Here is a 17,971-nt window from a genome sequence, read left to right as displayed (position 1 = left end):
ATACTTGTGAAAGTGGTGGGACTCTTGGTGGCCTGATCTAACTAAGCTAAGGGCTGACACCATGGTGTGAATGGCAACCAGTGTCCCCTCTGACTCTAGTACTGGTCATTCTGTGTTTGTGTTCGTGCGCACACAACACTGTGCATTTGTATGCATACACATGCAAAATGGTCAAGGACATTAGCTTAACACAACAGCACCTGTGGCTATTAGCAAAGGAAGGACCTGCAGATACAAGCAGTGGTATTATTAAGGGGAACAAAAAAGAGTCACGTGGCCAAACTAAACATGACACAGAGATCAGCAATTAGCGCATCTGTGTATGTACGTACACACAGACACACAGACACACAGACACACAGACACACACACACACACTTACTTTTAAAAAACTAATTAGTGGCCCTTTGTTCAATCTATCATGGCCTGTTTTAGCTCATCAGATGCCTATTGAAAAGCAGCCATAATTTCATTTTATGCACTGAGGATTATTAAATTTGGAGAAGACCTTCAGACTTCTTAAGGACTCTATGGCTATACCTAGCCATTTCCTGATTTATTTTTGGCCTGCTTGTATCTCTTGTTCTAAGTTTTGGTGTTCCTTGAACAAAGTTAATAAATAATGGAAACCTCTTTGCCACCAGACTATTTTTTTTAAATCAGATGGAACAAACTGTAGTAGAGAAAGTGTGACCTCTTGTGGTTCACTGGGGCTGTGTAGAGTATTAAGCGTCTGTTATTTTCATTGTATTTCAGTTCCATTTAATGCAAACATAAGTCCTTATCAGGCTGGGAAAAATATCCAGCTGAAGAATACAATGAAACGGTATGGGGTCTACAAATCCATACTCCTTGTCACACAGATACTGAGATGGCAACTTCCAGTTTTAAAGCAAGACACCTTTTGTTAATTTAAACAAAGATGCCTCAGTTACCAAGCACCATTTCTCCTTTGTTGTTGTATCACATTGTTGACTCATGTTTAGCTTGTCATCCAGTAAGTCCTCTGGATCCTTTTCACACATACTGCTGCTAAGTGAGGTATCAATGATCCTATATTTGTGCATCTGATTTTTCTTGGCAGAGTATGGAACTTTACATTTTCCCCTAATGAAATTCACTGTATTTACAGTGGGGCCTCGCTAGACAATGATAATCCATTCCACTGAAATCGCTGTTTAGTGAAATCATTGTCTAGCCAAAAGCATTTCCGCATTGAAATGCATTGAAACCTGTTTAATGTGTTCCAATGGGGAAGAATCATTGTTGTCTAGCGAAGATCAGCCATAGGAAAGCCACTTTGCGAACCACCGATCAGCTGTTTAAATCGCTGTCTTGCGAAGCTTAGGTCCCGAAAACACCCATTTTGCAAGCACGGAGGGAGTTGTCAAAATCGTCGTCTAGTGAAAATCGGTTTTCGAAGCAGGGACCAAACATTGTCCAGTGAAATTCCCCCATAGGAATCACTGTTTTGCGAATCACTATAGCAATTGCAAAAAGTCAATGTCTAGCTAAAAAAGTGTCATGTGGGGTAACTGTCTAGCGAGGCACCACTGTATTTTGTTATCCCATCTGTTCAGGTGTTTCTTCCTTCTGCCCAGGACAGAACCCTGCAGCACCTTTCTTGTTACTTCCCTCAAGAGTGAAGATTAACCTTGGTGAGCACTCTTTGTCTACAGCCAGTCACTAGCTACAAATCCACCTAACAGTAACACTGTTGAGTCCATTTTTTTTCAGCTTGACCTCAAGAATTAAATGAGGGTCTTGTAAAAATAGCCTTGTTGAAATCAAGATCCACAGCTTTCTACAAATCTACCCAGTTTCTAGCTCTGTCAAAAAAATGAGATAAGGTTTGTTCGCATAACTCATTTTTGAGGAACTCATGCTGCCTTCTTTTAATCAGTAGCCAAAATCCTGTCATATAGCGATTCATATTGTGTGACTTTTGGATGTAAAGTGTCTTAAGTTATGAAATCAATATAGACCAAACCAAGTATGCAACAGTTAATATCTATGGTGATTTCTTAACTCAAGACAATTTGCCTGAAAAAAATATACTTTTATATAAGCATAATTAGGCAGCAGGATTTGGGCCACTATGTTCTTTGCCACATGCTCATAGACCAAACATGTAATGCTCTGATCTAGAACCTGTGCAGGTAAGCAGGGTTAGACTGATAAGTCTGTAGCTGCCAAGCTCCTTTTTTACTCACTTTCTGAAGACAAGGACAACACTTTCCCAGTCTTCGGGGATCTCACTTGTCCTACAAGAATCCTCAAAATATACAGGGATTCTGAGAAGGCATCTGTAAGTATCCTTGGTCCTCTTGGATACAGTTCACCAGGCCCTATGGACATGAATTAACTTGAGGTAACTCGGTGTTCCCATGCCTTCTGTTTATCTACCTTGGGATATAATTCTCTCACAGCATCATTGGTTTAATTCCAGACTGAGCACTGTTTTACTTTTGGTGTTGAGCAATCCCGCCTGCTCTCTGTCACCCATTAGCATTTCTCTGTCCTATCCATGTATTGAACCTAGTTTCCTAGTAACAGATATTCACAGGCATGGCAGTAGCTGCCGTCTAGGGATGCCCAAAATCTTAAAACACCACTTCTGATGAGAAACTATAACATGCATTCAATTGTTTAGTTTCCTGATCCTTTCAAAATAGGACAATAAACTTATTTCCTCCTCATTTCCAAAAGACCTTTTTTTTAGAGATGGAAGTATACAAACCAAGAAAAATATGGTTTACCATATATGTCCAGAAGCTTCTAGAAGTGTCAAGCAATTGACAAAGTCACCACGTGGGAAAATAATATTCACATCCTCCAGTTGGTCATCATCTGTGATTTTACTGGAAGAGAGGAAAGTGTTGAGTGATGCTCACATTGTGTTTTTAAGAACTACATAATAACAACACTACAAATGGTTGTGAGTAACTTTACTTTCATTAATAGATATCTAATGGCTTGCTAAATACAACTACAGTAAATTTGAGACTTCGACTATCTATACTGTCATATCTACAAGAGTCCACTAAATTTCTCTCTAGGTGAGGCTTACAAACCAGGATGAAAGTGTGCCTCACACCAAAATTTCATGAGTTGTCTTCAGTTCTCTCTAACGATCAATAGTTAATTACTTAAAATACATCCTACTCTTTACAGATTCAAATTAGTCCACTAAAGGACTATTCAACTCTGCTTTTGAGCTCTGGATCTGGAATAGTATGCAGCAGTTGTGGTAGGGAGACCACCAACCCCAAAGCCTAATCCCACCTGCAGAGGATCTGCCCCAGGCCTTCTCACCAAAAGCCACAGTTCCTGTCAGCTAATGGATCCGTACTATCTTTAGACACCCTTTTCTGCTCTTTCAGGTGGCATTTCCCCTTAGGACTGATGCATCACCTGAAAATGTTGTCTTCATTCCTCTTCCACCCTCCTCATATGGAGAAGGAAGAAGAAAAACAGTTCATTGCTTATGTTTGCAAACAAGCACAAGGTTACTTTTCTGGCTGCAAGGGGTATAGCTGCATGTATATGTCCATGCAGCTAAGATTGTTAATGTACAGCAGAGATGGTGCTAAACAGCAAATGACCTAGCACCTGCATGCGCATTGTCACTGCACTTTGATTCTATGACAGATAAAGAGGTGCAAACTCAAGGACATTAAGAACAGTCAACCATTAACAGTTTTGGCCAATGTGGATACAATCTAAGTTCAAATTGTACTATTAGATTGAAGCGATAGCTTGGTGTTTAGAACATGTCTGTCGAGCAATTTGTGACAAACAGGGTTATTTCCTAACAAAATCAAACTTTTGTAGAAGCAAAGACTGAAGCAACTAATTACCCTGCTCCTCCGCAAAGTACAGGAGTCAATGGAAGAAAATTGCATCTATGTTTTAGTGAATTCAATAGGGTCACACACTGAGTAGACAATGATAAAATGATCTTCCTGGCTTACACAATAAACCAAGCACAAACTTCAGAGCTTTCTTCTTAACTATTGGACTGATTGTATCACTTTGGTTTTGGAACAATGGCAAACTTGATTTAAATAGAAGCACTTTCCTTTAGTTTTCAGGGATTTTATGATAAATATTAAAACAATAAATCTCATTCCAGGCATTGTTACCTGAGAATTATGGACAATTGAACTACTGACAGTGATGATATTTTGGAGTTTTTTTCTGGTTTGGAAGTTCTCAGTAGTGGCATTGGCTTCATTGGTTTGTCCTCTGGTACTTGTGTATTTGAACTCTTTTTCTGGCTTTCAGGAAGGGTCAATGATTCATTCTTTTTGCATGCAGACTGAATGTCCTCTTCTGTGACTCCTAAAAGCCTAATAAGTAAATTAGATTTCGCTTAAAAAGAAATACAGCAAAACTGCCTCACTGAAACTTCAGTTTTTAGCAGGTAATTAAAAATTGGTGGGAAACTGAGGAAGATGTTAACATTTGCAATGCATGCATGTGGACACATGGGCACACACAGAAAATATTGTAACCAAGGTACAATGAAGGTATTGTTTGCACTGTCATGTTTTCATGTCTCAGTGTATGGAACTCTGTGATCAATTTGCAGCCATACTTAATTGAATAATATCATTTTTTTTCTGTCTCTCTGTGACACCTAACCTGATGAAGAAAGCAGTCGGGAGGTCTTAAAAACTCCTCATTTTTTGTGACTGTTCACTTCCTCCATAACATTTGTTTGTTTGTTTGTTTGCTTGTATGTTTAGTTCATGCATTCATATACTGCTGACTTAATGCAAAGCACTGCTCTAAATCAGAGGTCATCAAGCCCCGGTCTGCAGCCCAGTGCTTGTCCGTTGCCTGAGCTGGACCGGGAGACAGAGACAGACCTCCCACCCCACCCCCCGCACTTACTCCTCTCCCCACAGCTGCTTTGCGCATGCACACGCATGCCAGCACTGGTGTGAGTGCTCCCCCACCCCTTCATGCATGTGTCCAAGTGCCCACGCGAAGGGGTAGGTGCATGCACACGAGGGTGTGGAGGAGTGCTCATGCCAGCACTGGAATGTGCATGCGCTCCCCCACTGCTTCACACATGTGCTTAAGAGCACATGTGCGCCAGCGCAGAGGGTTGCCCCACCTTCCTCAAAGGCTCAGCCAGTCCGCAGCCCCAAAAAGGTTGGGGACCACTGCTCTAAATGATTTACAGCAACACAATGTAACAATAGCCCAGCTACCCATCAACCCAACATTAAATATCTCAAAAATAAACAATAGATGCAAACCCAAACTGATGGCTACACAGGAAACAGATATATAATAGTTTAAGAGAGGATGCCTTTGAATGCCTCTTGAAACAGGACAGTCTTTAGCATTTTTTAAAGGATGTAGGGAAGCTGAAATACTTCTATCAGGAGCCCTTTCCATAAAGATAGAGGCACTACTGAGAAGACACATTTTCTGATGACAGTCTTCCTTATATATCTCAGTGTGGCAACCCAGAAATGAAAGGCCGGAGAAGAACAGGAGGTACAAGGTAATATTCTGAGGGAGAAACACTCTGATATATAAAAGGCCTCAAAACATTAAGGACTTTGTATACGAAACCTAAAACCTTGAACCTACACCAGAAAACAACTATAACTGCTATAACTATATAAAAAAAACACTATAATAATTAATGGCATTTTACATTCTGTGGTGACAAACAAACGTACAGTTTTACTTGAATCTGAATTCAATAGAATCAAATTGTAAATAAATTCTAATACAACATTTTCACACCAGATGAAGTAGAAGTAACTTCTACTTTTTGTAGAATGTTGACTGAGATCACAGCAGAGACCTTGAGAGAATGAAATGTCCTCCCTCCAAAGAAAATCAAAGTGAGCCTATGATTGTCTAAGGAAATCTTTGGCAAGGAAATGCGCAAGCTCTTGCTCCAGATTAATGTAAGGGTGAAATGCACCATGACTGTATACTTACAGTTCTTTCATGGACATATATTCATTATTGCTTTTGAGCTTTAGTTCATCTGAGCTAGAAGATTGTTCCATGATGCTAACTTCAGCCAAAAAATCATCTGACTTTGAAAGAGAAACAATATGCAAGTTATGCATTTATACAGAGAACTATATAAAATATAAGTTCTGTGAGAGTTGATGCTCTAAAAGGAAACTCATTACAAACTCTTTAAATAATACATCTGTATAAAACTGGTATTTCATTGAAGCAAAGTAAAGGACACTCTTTCTTCATATTTGTCAATACAAATATTTGTCAATACATATCAGTTCAGTTTCTGTACAAATCCTGAATATTGAGAAATCCTGAAATGTTGATTTGCAGACAAAAGAGATGGGAAGATGGAAACAGGGCCTGAAGTGAAGCTAAAAGGCCAGTGTATTTCCTCCTCTTACAATGTTATCCCTCTAGGCTTGCACATCTTCCAGTGCTATGCATCTATGACATCCAACATGTAGACAAATACATGCTTCCCAAATGATAATTTACATACAAAAAAGCAAGTTAATTTTCCAAATATATATTGAGGCAAGATCATGCCAGAACAAGCAACAGTACAATAATTATGGTGGGGTAGTCAGGACTTTGACGCAGAGCCCAAAAAAATAGAAGATGAAAGAAATTATTGCGGGAAGGATGCAAACCCACACATTGGCATTTGCTGTTGGAAGGACATGGACATGCCTGCTCAAACTCATATACTACCCACAGCGACTCTTCCTCAGATAGAAATAGGAAGGCTTAGTGAAGGGCAGGGAAGCTCCAGGTGCCAAGAGTGTTTTTCTGTAGCACTGCTTCTAGATAATGGAATCAAATGAGGCCCTTAGACAAGTACGGTTTCGTTTCGTTTCGTTTAGTCAACTCCAAACAACTGCAGTAAACAATGAGCTAACTTGAATATTATACCAGATAAATGTACTAGAAATTCTATTAAACTGAATACATACAAATAAAAATACAGAATTTATATATAAATATGTTAAAATCATTTGATACTTCAAGGTAATGGTAAGAATTTACAGACAAAACAACATAGCACTACACACTGAAAAGGGAGGGAGGTGTTGGGCAAAATCCTCTTGTGTAACTTTGCACCAGTGTAGTATTAGGCATCCTTCAGTCTTGAGAGACTATGGTAACGTGCTCTGTATGGAGGACTTGGAACAGTGTCTAGTGTGGCTGAGAAGGCCAATTTGAGAGTGACAATCCCTTCCACACTGAAGACAAATGCAATCTGGTTTCAGGACTGCCTCTTTGCCTCAGCCTGCTGGACAAGTGTCTCTTCAAATTGGGAGAGGCCATGATGCACCGCTTGCTTCCAGGCTGAATGCTCAGACATCAAGGTTTCCCATCTGTTGAGGTCCATTCCTAAGGCCTTCAGATCCCGCTTGCAGCTGTGGTCTCCCTCTGGGGCGATTTCCCTGCACTAATTCTCCATACAGGAGATCTTCTGGAATCCTACTAAATTGGAATCCAGTGTAAACCAGATCAATTTACCCTTTAATTTAAAGTAATTAAAGCTTGATATCCCCCCTCCTTTTCAGTTCTGGGGCTCCCTAGGGACTGCTGGTGACTATCAGGTGATTAGAGATGGACACAAATCAGGAAAATTGTGATTCATTTTGATTTGTAATTCATCAAGGTTGATGAATCATGAATTATGAATTCACTGTATTTTTTCTGATGAAACAATTTGTCAATTTGTCCTTTTAAAGTCCTAAGAAATGCCCACAAGCACCTAGAGACACCAAATTTGCAGGGAAGCTTCTCGTGACTCTTTTTTTTTTACTGTAAGCTTTGCAAGTTTGGGTTTTGGATGTCTAAGCTGTATACCCACAAGGAGCACCCCACAGAAAAGTTCTCTCCGTGTACCTAGATCAGTGGTCAGAGAACAGGGGTAAATTATTCCAAAGGGGGTAAAAATGAATATCCTGGGGGTAATGAGGACGTGACCCTCACCCCTTCCCTCCTCCTCCTCTGCCCAGAGGGGGGGTTCCTAGCTTCCCAATTGCCCCCTTCCCACTCCCTCCTCTGGCCTGGCTGCAACTGAGCCATGGTGGATGGCGGCCGGCAACGGGCCCTGTCCGGTGGCGTGTGGCAGCCGAGGAGGCGGCAGGGCCGGCCATGGTGGAAGGCGAGGCCAGGGCAAGTGGCCAGAGCACCCCAGCCAGGAGGAGCCTCTCCTTCCAGTTCCTGGAGAGGCGGATCGCAGTGGGGGCCGGGGCAGCCATGACGGTAGCCTGGGCCAGGCTCAGCCTCCTGGCACCAGGATGACGACACCCCCCATGCCCAGTCCCCATTCCCAGAGGGGCCCGTTGGGCAGCAGCTGTGTTCACCCGGCCAAGCAGCTTCCCTAAAATCCTTCCAATAGGATTTTATCCAATGAATCAGCATAAGGCAGAATAGAGAAAACTATCAGCTAGATTACCTGGGCTAGAACCCTCCTTGGATAAACATAGATATTCTCTGTTTTGCAATTTTCTTCCAAAGGTTCTTCAAGAGGTGCGTTTGTTAGATGCCGCTAAAATAAAATAGCATCATTACTTTTTGCTCAGTATATTTTGAGAAAGGTTGAAATGGATGATGTACCAAGACCTTTTTCATTATAAACATAATTGGCATCACAAAATGAGGTACCTGTTTCCACAACTCAAAATCAGGAACAAAAGCTTTATGATGGGTATTATCATTGTAATGAATAATGCCCCAGTTTCAAGCCCTAGCTTATAGTATAAATGTACCTTAAACCCATAGAGCGAAACATTGTAGAGACATGTAGTAAGTCAATATGTGAAGAAATCTCAAAATACAACGGTGCCTCGCTTAACGAGCACACCGTTTAACGACGAATCCGCATAGCGACACGTTTTTTGTGATCGCATTAGCGATCGCATTGTGATGTTTTAACAGGCAAAACATCGCATTGCGATGATTGGTAAGCATTTCACTTACCAATCTTTGCATTGCAATGTTTTGGGAACAGCTGATTGGCAGTTCCAAAATGGCCGCCAGGTGCAGAAAATGGCCGCCTGCAGCATTTTCGCGCCCTGCCCTCACTTACCGGGCGGCGAAAATGGTGCCTGGATGGAGGATTCCCCGCATAGCAGTGAGTTTTTCCCCAATAGGAACGCATTAAACAGAGTTTAATGCGTTCCTATGGGTCCCCCCTGGATAGCGACGAATCCGGATAGCAACGTTATTTCTGGAATGGATTAACGTCGCTATGCGGGGCACCACTGTAATATCATAATTTGTACACATTCATGCCAGACAGATATTATGACAATTATGTTGATGGCACTTTCTGCACTCACTAGACGTAATAAAAGTTTTCTTGGTGAATCATAAATATGCTTTTCTTCACAGGAGACTTGAGGAGTAGGATATGAAGCTGGCCTTTTCTTGGAAGCAGCTGTTTCTAATTCCTGCAGCCCAACAAAGAGAATAAAAATCATTAAAATTAAACAGAATAAAATTAAGTAATTGTATCTCATTACCCCAAAGTGATTCATTAGAACTGCTCACTAGATGGTGTTACAAACACAGGTAGTTGGGTTCCAGTTTCACTTTGAAAGTGTTACAAACACAGAAAGAATAAGACTGTTTTTTTTTTTGAAAGTTTATGCCAAAATACTAAAGAATAATGTGTCAAAAACACACTTAGGCCATGTATAAATGCATATAATTTTAGCAGTGAACCCATTGTGGGAGTACACCCACCATCTTTTTTAGAATACATACTGATATTTCCACTGGGTTAAAGTGAGAGAAAACCTGAACAGGGGTATAAAAAGTTGCAACCATTCCCGAGTTTAGAATTAGTCGGGTTCAAAGCCAATCTGTATTTTCTCCTGTATCAGGCTGTGTGTCATGAGTTCAGCCGAAGAAGATCTGGAATTAGAGGGGTTAATTACAGCTGAGGAAAATGCTGGACAATTAGTATCACAGACAGCTGAATCACCGCCAGATTCTCTTCCCCCACTAGTCAGAGGGAGAGATAAGCTTCGGTAGAAACTCATAGCACAGAGGTCTGAGGCTCGCATGAATGCTTCTCACAGGAACATCAGGTCAACCAGTTTTAACAGGATGGAATGTTTCTAGGAATTAGATGATTGTTGCTGCTATATAATTTGTACCTGGAGGCTTGGAAGCTCATGGAAGCAACAAGTCAATTCTTTGGCTTGTGTCTACGCTTCTGCTTATCTTGAATCTTGCTCTCTGTCACGTTCCCGGGGGTTACAACAACCGAAGTCTGATAAACCAGTCCAGGGTCAAGAATACCAAGAATGCAAAGCCAATGTCCATAAATCAACTCACAGAAGGAAGTCCAGTGTCAAAGTCCAGAGTCTGATACACAGCGTAGTCCAGAGTCAGAGTCCAAAGTCCAATACCGGAGTAGTTCAAGGGCAGAGTCCAGAGTCAGGAACACGATACAAGAAACGTGGATGCAAGCCAAGGTTTTGACTCCTTGCTTCCACAGAATTTCTGGCTTCACTGGGAGCTGTTTTATAGTAAAACAGCTCCTTGAGCTGCTGGAAAGCTTTCTATCCTGTTAATACTCAGGACTAGATGCACGTAGGTTTCTGTGGACAGCCTTTGAGCGATCCTCTGATCTTCTGGTCCTAAGTCTTTCCCGAAGCCTGCTCCGAAGCCTGTCTGCTGTGGAAGGAGAATCTGGAGGTGGTTCAGGTGTTTCTGATCTCTCCACATTCTCTTCAGCCACAGTTAACCCTTCGGGTTCCAGGTCTTCGGAAGCACTCATGACACTCGCTTGACCTTTGGTTTTGGACTCTGACTTGTGACTATGGTTTGTGTTTTGGCTTTGACAATTTGGCATCTGTTTTGTATCTTCTGGACTTCTGACCTTGGACTGGCTTATTGGACTTTTGCCTGCTGAATCACCTAGGAATGTGACACTGTAGGACAGAATCCTTTTTAGCTATACTCTTTATACAGCTAAATATTACATGGAGAAGGAGGGCAGGACTGCATGTACTTGACTGTGTGCTTCCCAAGGCAATAAGAAGTACCACCATTACCACTCCATCACCAGCACAGAGTCCTTCATTCTTGCTCCCCCCATCTTTGTCAGGGAGAGAGAGATGGTGGGCATGCAGCAATATCTTCACCAATTGTATGGTGATGATCCCCAGAAACCTGACCAGAACTAAATTTTCAGACCCAGACATTTGACGCCTGGTCAATTCTAGAGACACATATATCAGCTGTTTCAGCCAATTACAGTAGGTTATCCAGAAGAGTAGTAATGTGATGGTTGCCATTACATGTGGTTTGAAGCAAGCACTTAAACACTTTACTGAAGGGCAACCTGGAAGGCCATGACTTGGTAGCTGGAACACTGACTGAGAACATTTCCAGAGTTTTGAACTGTTCATTTGTGTTTGTGTCTGGTGTGTGTGTTTAGTTTATTTATACATTGATGAATGCTATCAACATGTTGATTGTTCCAGAATGAAAGCCACTCCATCTCTTGATAACATGATTTCTCAGAATGTGATTCTTTCTTTTTTGCATATAATATGTTAGATTCACATTATAAAAGCAGTCCAGAATCTTAGGAGTTTACCTTCCTAATGTCCATGGCTAGGGTTTCAGGGAGTTCAGTTGCAGAAATATTTTTTCCAAGCTCACAGGATGTCCCATTACATTGCTGCCAATTCCACTTGGCTCAACAAATAAAGTACATGGAGGTGAGGCAAGGAAATATATTATACTCACTTCGTATTCATTGCTGGGACATAAGCCATCTTCGGTGGTAGCAGCAGCTGGTAAAGAATATGACCGGCTTCTGAGTTCAGGTTTCTGTTTCAGTAAATGAAGCAACAAAATGATATTTAAGAGGTGCTATATGGTTAAAAAATTGAGATGTTTACTGACTTCCTGGCCTAGTGCATGTCTCTGTTGGATAACACAAGTTGGACCCAGCCTTGCCCCATACCCTTCTGGAAATAGTCCAACATGATCCTTGTCTAGGTCCAAATGCAGTGTCTGTACATGTCTGGATCACAATGGGGGGAAAAAGCATTCCTATGGATGGGGAAATAGAAACATCCATCACGGGGGGGGGGGAAGGTTATATAATGGCATCAGAATTATTTCTGGCAGAATTATCTGTCCACTTCCAGCACAGAAAACACAAGACAAAGAGAAAGAGGAGATTGGTGAAATTGGCTGGGATACTACTGCACCAATAAGAAAAAAGAAACCAAAGTAAGGGATGGGTTGGAGGAGGCAAAAGACAGACCCTAATGTCATAAGGCAACGATCAAGAACAATACAGGCATTCATTTGTGTGCATGTGCACCCACCCAAGCACACACATGGAGTCCTAACTGTGTAATGAACTCATTTGTTTTTTTTAAAAGGCAAGCTACACTGGCAGAAGTTTCTTATTTGCTTTGCAGATGTGGAGAGCGGCTGTTACAGACCCTCCCCAGTATCTCAGTGACTGGACGCGCAGGATTGCTCTTGGGCTTCACTCACTCATTGGGGAGTGAAGCTGACAATCTCTTCTTCCTTTGTTATTAGCTCTACATTTTTCCTTGCTGCTATTGATTTCCCTTACTCCCTTTTCAATTACATTGTGGATTTTTAATTTTAACAGTTTTAACCCAGTGAAGGCCAGATTTACTGCAAGGAATGTGTATAGGGTGCCACTCCACCTCATAGTGACCTTGGGTTCTTGGCTCCTTTTGGTAGTTACCACAGAGATGCACAAGTAGCCCTGTTTCAGTGTTTCAGCATTTTGTTAAATATGGTACTAGTCAAAAATTTAGTTAAAGACCTTGGTTGACAAAGCTCTGTGCTTTTTCTGAGTGTATAGAGAGAACAATACCACAAAAATGCAAGAAGAGCATTACTAGTTTGGAGAAAAGCTCCAGTCCAGGATTCTTTTCACACTGGCCAATTAGAGGCTTTTAGGGAGTTTCCAAGTGCAGTAGCCACTGCCTTCGCAGTGATACCTTCTTCTTTTGCTAACTTTGCAGATGGCTCATTGCTCTCTGCTTTGGTTTATGGCCCTCTTCTGAGTTTTGTCAATGGCAAGTATCAAATACCATTCTTACCACTGTTGAAACATTTCGATTATCAAAATGTGAAATAGGCCACTCTTAGGGTGGAAACTTGCCAAGGAAGACAGGAGTGCATTCCTTAAATCTTCCTGAAGGTCATGGCAACTGAATACCAGTGATCCAGCCCTCTGCCCCAATAGAATACAAATAATTTTGAGGACAATCTTTTAACAGTGCTAATTGTTGGTGTTCAACATTCAAAAAAGTCCTTGAAGGGGTACGACATTTGTTTACCTCTATTCCTCTGCAGGCTGCAAACAGAAAGGTGGCCCAATCCTCGATGTGCTTGCTAGAGTTTTAAAAGAATGATTTGAGAAGAAAGGCACAGAAACGGACAAAGGTGTGAGGTTGTATTTCTCTGCGAAGTTCATCAATTTAAAAGCAACAACACATGCAACACTTTTTTCAAGATAGTGTATGCTTTTCAAAGATATTTCTCTCTTTTATATTTGAAGGGCAGAAAGCAATAATGCTAAGCTCTCTGTCCACCAAATATAAAAAGGAGGGGGAACCTTCAACCTGCCACGTCAATGAACTGTGAACTACAATGACTATCTCTAATTGAGCCTCAAAAGTAGCCAGGCTGGTTAGGGCTGATGGAAATTGTAGCTCAACAACATCTGCAGAAAAAGAATTTACTTACCTGTAACTCTGGTTCTTCAAGTGGTCATCTATGAATTCACACTAATGGGTTAATCTGCGCCTGAGCAGAGCAGTCTCAGAAGCTTCTATAGCTTTAAGCACTTGGTGCCAAGACCTCCCCTACACCGACTATATAACTAAGCACCCAGCACCTCAGTTCTAAGGAACCGACCTCCACTACCCAGTATGCCATGGCACACGTGACAGACAGTGGGGAGGAGGGTGGGATGTGTGAATTTACAGAGGACCACTCAAAGAACCAGAGTTACAGGTAAGTAACTCCTCTGTCTCCTTTGTGGCTCTGTGAATACACACTAATGGATGACTGGCAAGCTGACTAACCAGGATGAAGGATGTCACAAAAATGCAGAAGCCAGGACAGCTCGACCTACCACAGCCTGAGCCTTTGGCCAGATATCCAGGTGGTAGTGCGAGAGGAAGGTAGATGGAGTGGCGCATGTGGCAGTGTGGCAGACATCTGCAATGTCCACTCCATGGAGAAAGGCTGTTGAGGATGCTATAGCTCTAGTAGAGTGAACTCTCACTGATTTTGGAAGAGGAGTCTCTGCCAAGTTATAGGCAAGACAGATGGTCTGGACTATTCATCTAGAGATATTCTGAGAGAAAGCTGGTGCTCCGAAGAAGGAGCCAGCAAAGGTGGCAAAGAGATGTTGTGAGGCACGAAAAGTGGTCGTGCGGTGCACATATGACAGAGCACACTTCACATCCAGAGCGTGCAGGGCTGTCTCAGGAAGGACAGTTAGCTGGTTCAAATGGAAAGCAGAAGATACCTTAGGCAAGAAAGTAAGTTCTGGCAATAAGGTTACTTTGCAGAAAGGAGGTTCTGCTCTTAGTGTACCCAATCCTCCAGCCCTGTGAGCTGAAGTTATTGCCAGAAGAAAGGCAGTCTTGAAGGTTAGCAAGGGAGTTGCGGCCGATGTCAACTTGGGAACAGAACATGGCCCATTTCTTGTTCATCCGAGATGCAAAACGTCTATGTCTGGAGTCCCCCCAACATTGACAGAGGCAGCGAAAATTGGCGTTGTCAAGAGCCCACTCGTGAGGGCAGGACTGTAGTCTGCTGAGATAGTCTACTACAGAATTGTTTTCGCCTGTCAAATGTACAGCCACTGGATAAATGTGGCAAGCATAACACCATTCCGAAAGGTCGATGGTGTGAAACAGAAGGCATAATGAGTGAGTGCCAGCCTGCTTGTTGTTTTGTCTGACGCGACCGAGACCGCTCGACCACAGAGTAGGGGCTCGAAGGCCTGAAAGTGCTGGTGATTGCCAGGAGCTCCAGTACATTGATATGCAGACTGGCTTTTATTGTGGACCAGTGGCCCTGGACAACATGGTGGTGTAGACAAGCCCCTCCAGCCTGATGGGCTGGCATCCACAGTAAACTGAACCATCATGGTCAAGAGACCAAAGGGTCTCCCTATCCGTAGGTTGAGGGGGATTTCCACCAGTCCAGTTGTGCAGCCAGCTCCAGAGTCACCTGGAGCAACATGGATGGGTGGTCGCAAGATGTCCAGAAGAGTGAGAGAAACCAGGCTTGAAGGGACCGCATCCTCAATCAAGCATGCTGTACCAGAGCTGTGGTAAATGCCATCAGCTCCAGAAGTCGCTGGACCTGTAGGGCAGGGACCAAGCACTTGAAGAAAAGGAGCATAACTACCATGCATTCTCACATTGTTTTTCACTTGCGAAGTTCATAACGAAGCTGCTACAGTGATGGTCGAAAAAAGAACTGAAGGTGGGGTCGGAGTTATATAGCCGGTGTAGGGGAGGTCCCGGCACCAAGTGCTTAAAGCTATAGAAGCTTCCGAGACTGCTCTGCTCAGGCACATATTAACCCATTAGTGTGCATTCACAGAGACCATGAAGGAGAACCATAGGTTCTCAAATGTATGATGTAAAAAAATCCAAACATAAATTCTTTACAATGGAAGCAGTTAAGCATGTATTCTCCAAATAATCAAAAATCATCCCCCCAAGAATCCCACTTTTCCTTCTAAATGAAGTAACTGAGCCAAACCTTAACCACATTGATTTTTAAAATATCTTTAAATCTATTTTCCTATTTTGGTTGGTGTAGTTCTACCTTTATTATTCTAACAGCAAAAAAAGTGAAGTGTTCTGCTCATATACTGCCCCACAGCGCTTAAAGCACTCTCTGTGTCGTTTTACAACTTAATTATGCAGACTATGCATTGCTCTCCCCCTCTAGCAAGCTGGGTACACAATTTACTGACCTCGGAAAGATGGAAAGTTGAGTCAGCTTTGAGCCAGCTACCTGAGCCTGGGGTAGAATTCAGGTTGTGAGCAGGGTCTTCACTGCAGTACTGCAGTTTAACCACTGTGCCACAAGGCTCATTCTAAAAATTGATTTATTGCTTTGGGGGCTCTGATGAACAGAAAAGGAATATTTCTTAAATAATACTTATTTATTTTGTGCACGGCAGGAGAGGAAGCTGAACACGTTCCATATGCGTTGCCTCCGACGGATTTTTGGCATCACCTGGCAGGACAAAGTCCCAAACAGAGTAGTCCTGAAACAGCGACGTCTACGTTGGCTTGGGCACGTCGTGAGAATGGCTGATGGTCGGATTCCAAAGGACCTCCTGTATGGAGAATTAGTGCAGGGAAATCGCCCCAGAGGGAGACCACAGCTGCGATACAAGGATGTCTGCAAGCGAGATCTGAAGGCCTTAGGAATAGACCTCAACAGATGGGAAACCCTGACATCTGAGCGTTCAGCCTGGAGGCAGGCACTGCATCGTGGCCTCTCCCAATTTGAAGCGACCCTTGCCCAGCAGGCTGAGGCAAAGAGGAAATCACAAAAGCAGCAAAACCAGGGAGCTGGACAGGGGACAGATTGGATTTGTCTTCAGTGTGGAAGGGATTGTCACTCTCGAATTGGCCTCCTCAGCCACACTAGACGCTGTTCCAAGTCCTCCATACAGAGCACGCTACCATAGTCTTTCGAGACTGAAGGATGCCTAGTGAGTGTGACTTATTTATTTTAGCTGAATCCACAGATGTCTCAGCAAGGTCAGCAGAGAGTCCAACATTTGGTGGGGGGGGGGCAGTAGTGAGATCCAATATTTCTCAGAACTAATAGTTCTGACTACTTGTTGCTTTCTAGCATCGATAGCAGAGGTCTGTCTGCTCAGGGAGCTTTCCTTTTCCAACTGTGGGACAGATTTGATATTCAAGGAAAGAGTATGTCTTAAACGATGGACCAAATTGGACATTTGTGTGTGTGTGTGTGTGTTTAAAAGCATTGGTTTACAGGCCTATGTTTAGAAGAGTTCCTATTTCAAAGAGATTTAAATTCTGCTTGGGTGATTATTAAGGAAGTCAACAAAGAGTATCTGTTCTCCTTGAAGTCAAACTGGTTTCATGGCAATGTCAAACGCTTTGTTGTCACATAAGAGTACTTCATTTCCTGGAAAAGGTGAGGCGAGACTTCCAGGAAGATGTATAACAGGGTTTATATAATCTTTCTTCAAGGTGATTTGCTTTGTCTCTCACAGGATCATAAATAGCGAAGGGTGGGGACTGAAGTTACTGTTAGATATACCCAGATTTTCTGTCACATTCTAAAGGACTTAACGTCTGTTATTTCACTGTTGCTGAATCTTTACAAAAAACAGCCACTCTTGCTCCTAAGAGTGGCGTTTGAAAGGACAGCCATTTTAGTCTGTTGTGAATGACCAGTGTTAACATTAACAACTGTCACTATCTTCTGCCCCCTTCAATGCCCCCAAAAACATTTTGGAGGGCTGGGGAAGCCCAAAGGTGCTAGGGTCCAACACAACTCAAAGAGGGCATAAGAGGACTTGTGGAGTACATTTGGAGTGAGTGTAAGGGTCTGTAGGCCTCAGGGATGCTGGGGGCTGCAAAATGGTCCTCACAGGGAGGGCTACTGCATGTGGCCCACAGGATACATGTTGACCTATCATCTGTTTTATTTCCTCTCTCTCTCTCTCTCTCTCTCTCTCTCTCTCTCTCTCTCTCTCTCTCTCTCTCTCTCTCTCTCTCTCCCCCTCTCCACTCACACATAGACATCCTTGTACTTTCTCTTGGGTTTTGATTAAGCTGGAAAGAAATCATAGTGCTAAAGAGAAGAGTTTTCTTTATTCCATCTTAAATTATTGTGGCAGTTTAAATATGAGCACATACATCTGTCACTTAATTTATCTCCTTTTCAGCATTAAGCC

General features: G+C 42.5%; 1 protein-coding gene across 4 annotated transcripts in view; it reads right to left on the bottom strand.

The window, feature by feature from the left end:
• Positions 1-17,971, bottom strand: part of PLEKHS1 (pleckstrin homology domain containing S1) — a 43,340-nt gene that overhangs the window by 13,085 nt on the left and 12,284 nt on the right. For all 4 annotated transcript variants that reach the window (XM_072995525.2, XM_072995527.2, XM_078389563.1 and 1 more), the window contains 7 exons: positions 13,335-13,389; positions 11,749-11,832; positions 9,324-9,434; positions 8,438-8,530; positions 5,971-6,071; positions 4,146-4,352; positions 2,760-2,861 (listed from right to left, as the gene is read on the bottom strand). In XM_072995525.2, coding sequence (XP_072851626.2) covers positions 2,760-2,861; positions 4,146-4,352; positions 5,971-6,071; positions 8,438-8,530; positions 9,324-9,434; positions 11,749-11,832; positions 13,335-13,389 — 753 coding nt within the window. The remainder of the gene's footprint in view (positions 1-2,759; positions 2,862-4,145; positions 4,353-5,970; positions 6,072-8,437; positions 8,531-9,323; positions 9,435-11,748; positions 11,833-13,334; positions 13,390-17,971) is intronic.

This window comes from Pogona vitticeps, chromosome 3 (genome assembly GCF_051106095.1).
Source record: "Pogona vitticeps strain Pit_001003342236 chromosome 3, PviZW2.1, whole genome shotgun sequence".
NCBI lineage: Eukaryota > Metazoa > Chordata > Lepidosauria > Squamata > Agamidae > Pogona > Pogona vitticeps.
Note: the sequence above shows the minus strand (reverse complement) of the source record. Positions and strands in the feature narration are given on the sequence as shown.